This window comes from Nelumbo lutea, chromosome 5 (assembly GCF_056320005.1).
Source record: "Nelumbo lutea isolate HS-2025 chromosome 5, American lotus-T2T, whole genome shotgun sequence".
In the NCBI taxonomy this organism is placed as follows: Eukaryota; Viridiplantae; Streptophyta; class Magnoliopsida; order Proteales; family Nelumbonaceae; genus Nelumbo; species Nelumbo lutea.
Window position 1 is genome coordinate 83308350 of NC_142688.1, and position 9401 is coordinate 83317750.

Below are 9401 nucleotides of genomic sequence, written 5' to 3' on the forward strand. Positions count from 1 at the left end.
GGACCGGACAGGGAACCATTTTGGGGTCTGGTTCCTGGATCAAACGGTTCGACGGTCCAACTGCCCGAGTCAGTGGTTTTCTGACCAAATCAATATTTTTTGGCCAAAAAGCGGTTTTGGGGTTAAACAAAACCGGTCAAGTGACTGGCCCCTGGTTTTCCGGTCTGACCATTCTGTCCGGTCCAGTTTTGAAAACATTAATTTAACCAAATGAACCTGAAATCAAACTGATTTGTATTGAGCAGAAATATTTATCAATACTAAAAAAATTCAATGGCAAAATTATTTTGGTGATCGGAGATGCCACCAATTAGGGGTGTCCATGGCTCGGTTAACCGAACTGTGGGCATATTTTTGTATTAGTCCGAACCAAAACAAGTGGTTAACTGATCTTAGGTTTTTGGTTTTTTTTTTTCATTTTTATTAAAAAAAAAAACACCAGTAAGAGCTATCACCAAAAGAAGGAACCTTTTAATGGTGTCATTCGACATTCAGACATCATTTATATTTTAATCAAATTTTATATCAACTATTTAACTATTTTAACTAAAAAAGTCATTTACCAACTGGAGAGGAGAAATGGTTCGGTTCTGTGATTCTATTTGAGGAGAAGAAAGAAGACTAAAAGAGGCCACAACCCATAGGCGAATGGTGATGGTGGAGAAATAGAAAACCGGCGGAACGGAGAAGAAAGAAGAGGCGACAGAAGAGGAGTGGCAACTTAATTGCTAAGGTTTCTGGTGAGTGGCTTCTGCTGTTCAAACATCAAACAATAACAAAGAAAGAGGGGTTTTGTTTTAGGGTTCAAATGAATGAAAAAAAAAAAAAACTCATTTTTTTGGGTTTGGGCCGAGAGAGGGTCGATCGGTTCAATTAACTGTCGGTTTTTTTATAGGTTAATCGAAAACCATACTGATCCTTCGGTTTTTTTTTAAAACCAAACCAAAACCAAATCAACCAGTTCAGTTAACTGGATGTTTTGGATCGGTTTCTTCAATTCGGACCGGTTTTTCAGTTTCTTATGGACACCCCTACCACCAATGCTTGTATGCTGTGAGACCCATGGGTTTAGAGGAAGTACAATCATTGTGTAAAAGCCAAAGAGGAGCTCAATCATAACACAAAATTTTCACAAGTAAAGATCTCAGTCTCTCATAGCTTATTACTTCTGTTGGCCAATGGAATACAGAAAAAAATCGAAGATGAGGAAGGCAAGGCAATCATAATAACTGCCATATATACTAATCAAAAATCATAAGAATTGCCATAAATAGGCACTTACAGAGGGATAAGATGATATGGAAACCTACGGTCAAAGTCTACTTGTTTAGAGAAAGTATAGTTCCTCCTCATTGAATATTTACTTATAGGGTACAATGTGGGAAATGAAAGGCCTACCCAAAATTCAGCTTCTTATGGAAACTAATGAAGAATGGATTACCCACAAGTACGGGTGTTAATTAGACCGGATTTGGTCCAATTCAATTCAGTCCAATATGAAACCATTACAGATGGACCAAGTCCAATCAAACCCAATGATTATTTAGAACCATTTTGGACCAGTCCAATTCAATGTTGGAGAGCCATCTAATTTGTTCAAATTGGTTCTAATTTAGATTGGTTCCAACCTAATCCTGGTCCATTGACACATGTATTCTTATCTTCTATCAATGGATCACATATTATTAATTCGAGCCAATCCAATATAAATCTACTATGGATGGACCGGGTCCAATTCAATCCAATAAATACTTTGGACCATTAAGTCTAAATTGATCTAATTCAATATATCTCATTGGTCTGTCTAATCCGTCCAAATTGATTTTGATTTATACAGGGTCCAACCCAAAACCAATCCATTAGCACTACACACAAGAGAGAAGTTAAGATCTAAGAACATCATACAGTGTAGCTCATGCATTTTATGTGGTGACCAAGTTGAGTTAATTACAATAGCATATCCTCATTCACTACCCTTTTTCTCGAGATATATGGCTTCAAGCAGACATTAGCTTTAACCTTGAAAACCATAAAAATGCCTCCAATCATCTCCAACTCTTTGAGAGAGCAGATCCAAATCCTCTCCAAACTCTCATGCAAGCCAAGAATGAGTTGGAGCAATTGCAAATCCTTCTATTAGGATGGGGGCCACAAGCCAATCACTATCAAGGTGTTTTTACAATCATGGTGGATGGATCATATAATCCATCTAATAATATAACAGCTGTAGGTATATGCGTTCTTTGCTCACTCATCAGATTGTGCTAGAAGAAAGCAATGAGGTGTTAGCACAAGGAAGTCGAGAAGCAGAAATAAAATCCATGTGTGGAGGCTTTTTAAAAGGAGAGTAGAATCTGAAAAACCATACTGAAGCAGTTATTTAGGATTTAGGCCCTGCTTGCTTTTCAGTGAGTTACTTACCCTTGTAAATGTCTTATCTGAGTGAGTGTTTTCTAGGAAACACTATCCGAGTAACTAGACTGAGGTAGTTATTTGGGATTTAGGCCCCGTTTGCTTTTTCAGTAAGTTATTTATCTGTGTAAATACACTTATTTAGGTAACCCGGGTAATTATACTGAAGCAGTTATTTAGGATTTAGGCCCCATTTGTTTTTCGGTAAGTTACTTATTCGTGTAAATATATTACCATGTTCCTTTATTTACCAGGTAAAAAAGACAAATGACCATTTTAGCCACACAACCCCATTATTAAAAGGGGTATTTTTATCCCATCCAATTGTTGACAACATTTCCCCATGTGAGAAAGTTATGGATATCTCATGAAAATAAACTTTTCTTAGTCTCAATGTAAATCTAAAAAATGAACATGGGTTTTCTGGTCAATAGGATTCATAATCCAATTAACCAACTTTCCCCCTTCTCAGAATCCAAAAAATGAACACATGTTTAGTAGGAAGATGAGCTTAGGTCTCTAATTCCAATTAAAATTACAGTCTCATGTGTTTTACCAAGCTGAATAGCAAAATATTCTGCTTAGCTCATTCATCCCTTTTATGGCTTTAGCCCAACCGGCAGCCCTTGTTCGCTTATCGGTAAGTTATTTACCCTCGTAAATGCATTTACCCATTTTCTTTTGTTTCCTAGGTAAATAAAACAATGATCATTTTAACCTAAAAGTCCATTATTAAATGCATTCACCCCTAGTTTTAACCCAACCTATAATGTAATAAAACTTCAACTATAGCTAATCCGAATCAATCTTTCAATCCAACGTTCTCATCCTAACCCGTGAAGTTGGGTGGGTCACGTTGGAAATCTATTTATTTTTTCAAGAATGGATTGAATTGGCCCACCCAAGTTACAACCCTAGAACTAGAAACCGGTTCCTGCCCATCTGTAGATTCTGGGTCGGGTGTGTCTGTGACTGTGACTGTGAGGACCGTGAGGTGATCTGGAATTTGGAAATCAATCGATTCAATTATTAAGCCGGAAGGTGTCATTTTTCCTATTTTCTCCCTAGTCCATCCCGCCATGACATCTCTGTTTTTTCATAACAAAATCCTATCCCTTCCACCCCCCGCCATTCCTCCTCACCGGTCCTTACCATCACTAGCCAGCATCCCTAACCCTAGACAAGACTATCTTCCCCGTTGCTTCCTGCCAAATCGAGTACAAACCCTATTCCGAGAAATCAATGGAGACTCCAATTCTAATCACGAAATTGAACGAGGCCTCGATTTCGAAACAGGAACTTCTTTCTTCCGCCATGAGAGCGCAATTGGGCGCGACCTTGGAGTTCTCGCTGCTTCTATCTACAAGAGATCAAAAGGTAGTCTTCGAGTTCTTGATGCAATGTGCGGTTGCGGAATTCGGTCTCTCCGATACCTCGTTCAAGCTGAAGCTGATTTTGTTTGGGCGAACGACGCAAATGAAGATTACAGGAGTACCATCTTGTCGAACTTGTCACGGGAAGCTAGGATTTCGGGGGATGAGCGAAGATGGGTGGTCACACATTTCGATGCGAATCGGGTTATGACGGAGTGCTATCTCCAGAGAGATTTCTTCGACCTTATAGATATTGATTCTTTTGGCAGTGATTCTTCTTTCTTCAGGTCAGCATATGATTCTTTGAAGATTGACGGGTTGCTTTATATTACTTCGACAGACGGATTTTCTTCAGGCGGTCATCGGCCCCACAAGTAGGTTTTTAGTTACTTGTTTCTCTCTCTCTCTCTCTCTCCCCACCCCCCCACCCCCCCTGTTAGAAAAGATAGTATAGTAAAGCTTTTTGAATCCAGTTTCTCCTAATCCGCAGAAGTAAATAATTGGTAGCATTGAATGAAAGTTCTTTTTGTGAAAAAAATCTTTTGCAGTTAATCTTCATAATGAGGTAAGAAGAGAGAGAAAAAAGTTAATTGGGAAAACAACAATTGCAATCCTTTGTTTTTATTTTTTTTAATGCCCGGATCTCTAGCTCCCATTTAGATTGATTTTTTTTTTCCAAATTGAAGCAGCAGCATGTTACTGTGTTTAATCTATTACTGTTTCAAAGAAAATGATCACAGAGAGATCGGATCTTTCTACTTGTACACAACCACAGACAGCCTTTTATCTAGACCATTAAATGCAAAAGAAAGCTAAGACTGAATGAGGGTTATATACTTATTTTGCATTCCTCATTATACCATTTCTAGACTGTACTCCACATAATGAGCTTGGTCATGGTTTCTACTTCGGAAAAAAAAAAAAAAAAACAATGCTATGGGTATGGACGATCAAAACTGAGTTTTCTTTCGCCCATATGTTTGTATGAGTGTTTCATCATTCGATGAAAAACACCATCCACGTCAGGTTAAGAGGGAAATTAAGATTAGATTGGAATTCAACTTTGACAGGGACTCTGTTTCTTGTTGACAGTTTAGTTTCACTGTTAATATGACGTGGACCACCCTTTGATGTAGGATCATCTGATTGGTTGGCATGAGAAAAAACACGTACTTTCATACAAGCGAAATATAATACCAAAACCATGCATTGTTTACTGAATTTCCATAAGTTGTGGATATTCAATACTCCAAGCATTAGATGCCAGATTAGATTTGAAAGTTAGTGACAATAAGAAGATAAACATACATTCTTCCTTTCAAATAGATCCAAATAGATAAGGGTGTCAATGGACTAGTTTTGGATTGGACCCGTCCAGTCCAAAATCAGTTTGGATGGATTGGATGGACCAACACGACATACTGTACTGGACCAATCTGGTCCAAAATATTTATTAGACTGGAATGGACCTGATTCGTCCGTAATAAATTCATATTGGATTGGGTTGGATTAAGCCAATATCTGGTTCATTGATATAAGATAAAAATATAGGTGTCAATGAACTGGGTTTGAATTGAAATGAATCTAAATCAAAACAAATTTGAACAGATTGGACGGTCCAGACATTGAATTGTAGTTGTCCAGAATATTCATTGGATTGAATTGGACCTGGTCCATTTATAATGGACTCACATTGGACTGGATCGGATTTGACCAAAGCCAGTCCAATTTACACCCCTACAAATAGATATACAAGGTGTCTCCAATATCCCTTTCTTTTAGTAAAAAAAAGATACAAATGACCTGTGCTAAGAGACAAAATCGCATTATGGTGATCATCTCATTGCTTACGCAATGCATAGACAGCTGTCTCTAAAAAACTGGCATCTACACTGCAGTATTGACTATTGATTCTAGGATCCTGGCTAGGGATGCTTTGACTTGGTTCTAACGTGGACTCAATTGCAGTAAATAACAATCATATTTACTTTATTTTGTGATAAATTTAACTAACTTTGTTGACTTAACTCTTTATGGGTGGTTTACAAAATTTCAGTACTTGGTATACACACTACAATGCCATTCACCAATTCTTTATTTCCGTTTTCTAGTTCTCTAGCTTCATATGGGGCCTATATTCGCCCTATGCCATATGCGAATGAGATTGGTTTGCGGATGCTTATAGGTGGGGCCCTAAGGGATGCTGCTGTTTTAGGATACTGTGTCTCGCCACTTTTCTCATACTATTCATACCATGGACCTGTCTTCAGGGTCATGCTCCAAGTAAATCGTGGGAAGCTTCCTAAAAATAGGTGAGGCTATATTTACATAAACAAAGAGAAATACATTCTTGGATTTGAGGCAATGCTGCATGATGCTTTTCTATTCTGGACAGGTATTATGGTTTCATCAGCTACTGCACTCAGTGCGGGAATTCTCAAGCATGTTCCTGGGATGAACTTGGGCAGATAAATTGCCCATGCAATAACAGAGAGGTTTGTATTGAAAAGAACATTATGTTCGAAGGAATATGAACAAAATATAGTCGTTATGGGGGGATTTAGAGTTTCTTTCCCTTTTCTTGAGCATCAAAAGAAAAATAAAAGTCTGAACTATTACCAATTGTGCATTATGATGCCCCTTGAAGCAAGATATTATATTCTGTTATGTGCCTTAGGAGAACTCACTCTTAAAAACTAGCTGTTAGAGGGAGGTAACCCAAGCACATATATATCCCACAACAACATCCCATACTACTGATGTGGGACACCTCACATTAGCATCCCATACTATCAACATGGAACAAATGAATCGTAACATTCCACCATGCTCTGCAGTCCCAACGCCCACGTAGGCTGGCTTTGCACTAGTCCACCCAGTCCCGAGCAAACATTGCAATACCGACGTCACCACCTGCGCTGCACGATTGCAACTGGGAGGCATAGTGTAGGCTTTGATACCATTTGTTACAGTGTAGGTGGTGACGTTGGTATTGCAGTGTTCGGCTGGGACTAGGTGGACTAGTGCAAAGCCAGCCTGTGTGGGTGTCAGGACTGCGGAACGTGGTGGAATGTTACGATTTATTTGTCCCATGTTGATAGTATGGGATGCTAATGTGAGGTACCCCACATCGGTAGTATGGGATACTGTTGTGGGATATATATGTGCTTGGGTTACCTCCCTTTAATAGCTAGTTTTTAGGGGTGAGTTCTCCTAAGGCACATAACAAATGGTATCAGAGCCTACACTATGCCTCCTAGTTGCAATCGTGCGGCACAGCCTACACTATGCCTCCTAGTTGCAATCGTGCGGCACATGTGGTGACATCGGTATTGCAGTGTTCAGCCGGGACTAAGTGGACTAGTGCAAAGCCAGTCTGCGTGGGTGTCAGGACTGTGGAGCATGGTTAAATGTTACGATCCATTTATCCCATGTTGGTAGTATGGGATGCTAATGTGAGGTATCCCACATCGGTAGTATGGGATGCTAATGTGAGGTATCCCACATCGGTAGTATGGGATGCTAATGTGAGGTATCCCACATCGGTAGTATGGGATGCTGTTATGGGATATATATGTGCTTGGGTTCTCTCCCTCCAATAGATAGCTTTTAAGATGAATTCTCCTAAGGCACATAACATATTCCTACATTTCAAAGTTTCTAAAGTTAAGGTTGACAATTTTTGTGGTGTTACATCATACACATCTCAGATTTTTTTTTCAATGAAATATTCCAGTTTTAAGCCTTTGGATGTTTCATGTTGCTTGGCTAGGTGGTCATATGAAATTCTGTTGCATCATGTGGACTTTGGTGTCACTGAGACATCGTGCAGTTTACATTACCTTAGTTATGGTAACGCCTTTGCTTTGGGTACAAAATATCATGGGTTTGAATCCTGTCCTCTGGGCAGTAGCAAGGGATCAATTAAGATCGATCAAAGTTGGGCATACATAATTGAGACCAATCTTCCCTTTTTTCTTTACAGTTGTATATTCTGTGATAAGAAAGCACACTTAGTTTAGTTCAGCTGAGCTTGATTCTGCTCTTGCTAGGTCAAATTACGATGAAATAACTTCATTAACTTGAACAGCAACCTTAGTTTGACCTCCTGCAAATTAAAGAAAGGAGAGTAATTGAAAAAAGAGATGTGGCTCAAGATACATGTGGAACTGAATCTTCTAATATGCCACCTGTAAACAAGCCCTCTTACAATATTTATTTTCTGATAATTACCTGCGTTGCCATTACACATTTTCAGGTTTCACGATCCGTGGTTGTGTCAGGCCCCCTTTGGACTGGACCTCTTCATAGTGCTACCTTTGTAACTGAAATGTTGAACTTAGCTGAACAGTGGAGATGGACAGGTGCTGGCAAAGCCACGGATTTGGCAAAGCTTCTGAACCATATGATTGATGAAAGTGACCCTGTGTTGCCATTTGGATACATCAAACTTGATGAGGTATTTATGCAGTTCTAGTATTAAGTTTTTTTAATGAAAATTGAAAATAATCTTTTGGTGCATAGTGGTTGGAATATCCTCTTGTGAATAATTTGAATTCCTTAACGTCCTTCCCATTCTCATAATGTTGCAGATAGCAAAGCGTGCCAAGATAAATTCCCCATCCCTAAGGACCATGATTACCTCCTTGCGAAAGGTGTTTCCTTATCTAATACATTGTGAAATACCAGAATTTTGGTTACTTTGAATTGTCGAGTTATGTTCTAGGGTAGCATTACGGTATAATATATTATTAGAACAAATTAATTGCTATTGCAGGAGGGATATGCTGTTAGCAGGTCACACATAGCTTCTAATGCAATCAAGACAAATTGCCCAATGACAGTGTGCATTCAAATAGCAAGGGAGCTCCAACTCAGCTAAATGGTTATGAGTAGGGAATCTTATGTTCCTTAAGGCAAGAACTTTTTCTTGCTAACCTGTGTGGGCTGTCAAAAACATTGTTTGCTCTGTCATCAGTCACAGAATTTGTACCATGAACCCAGTGACAACATTCTGCAGCTAGAGGATCACCCAGCTCTGATGATGAAAAGGTTGAGCACTGGACGCTCCAAAGAAATCACTTGGAAACTAGAAGTGCCCATTTTCCAAAACAAGTGAAGAGGTGAATGTATGGAATCGAAGAAATTAGAGTTATAACCCAGATCTTTCAAGGTTTCAATGTTTATTTCACTACTGAGCTTTAAACAGCTTAGGTTATAAAAATGGAAAAACGAAAAAGTGCTGACATATTCTGTAGGTGTTGTATCAAACGTGCTTGGTTTAGAAAAAATAGTGCTACTGCATATATTTTCTTTTCCAGTTGCATCAAAAAGAACACACAAGGTTCACAGTGAATCAGTGATGTAGAAGAGAAAGGTATAGCAAATAGATTTTTTATTCAGTTTCTTACTTTTTTTACCATTTTGAATATCATCGTCATTATTAGAAGCTATGAGGTCTAGTATGAAAACTTTGCCCCGTGAATATGGATATTTAGGAAAATATTGCTGCAAATGCAATGTGGAAGATCAGGCAAAAAGGATAGCATCTAACTGGGTGAAAGCAACGAGGGGAATTTCAAAAAGAACAATCGCTTTAAAAATTGAAGCTGCATC

At 38.7% G+C, this 9401-nt stretch overlaps 1 protein-coding gene across 1 annotated transcript; it reads left to right on the forward strand.

Moving 5' to 3' along the window:
- Window positions 1-3268: 3268 nt before the first annotated feature.
- On the forward strand, window positions 3269-9195 carry LOC148853154 (N2,N2-dimethylguanosine tRNA methyltransferase). Its single transcript, XM_088942971.1, has 6 exons — window positions 3269-4159; window positions 5897-6097; window positions 6181-6280; window positions 8044-8244; window positions 8378-8440; window positions 8563-9195. The coding sequence occupies exons 1-6, from the start codon at window positions 3492-3494 to the stop codon at window positions 8665-8667; spliced, it is 1338 nt and encodes a 445-aa protein (XP_088799097.1). The 5' UTR covers window positions 3269-3491; the 3' UTR covers window positions 8668-9195.
- The last annotated feature ends 206 nt before the right edge of the window (window positions 9196-9401 follow it).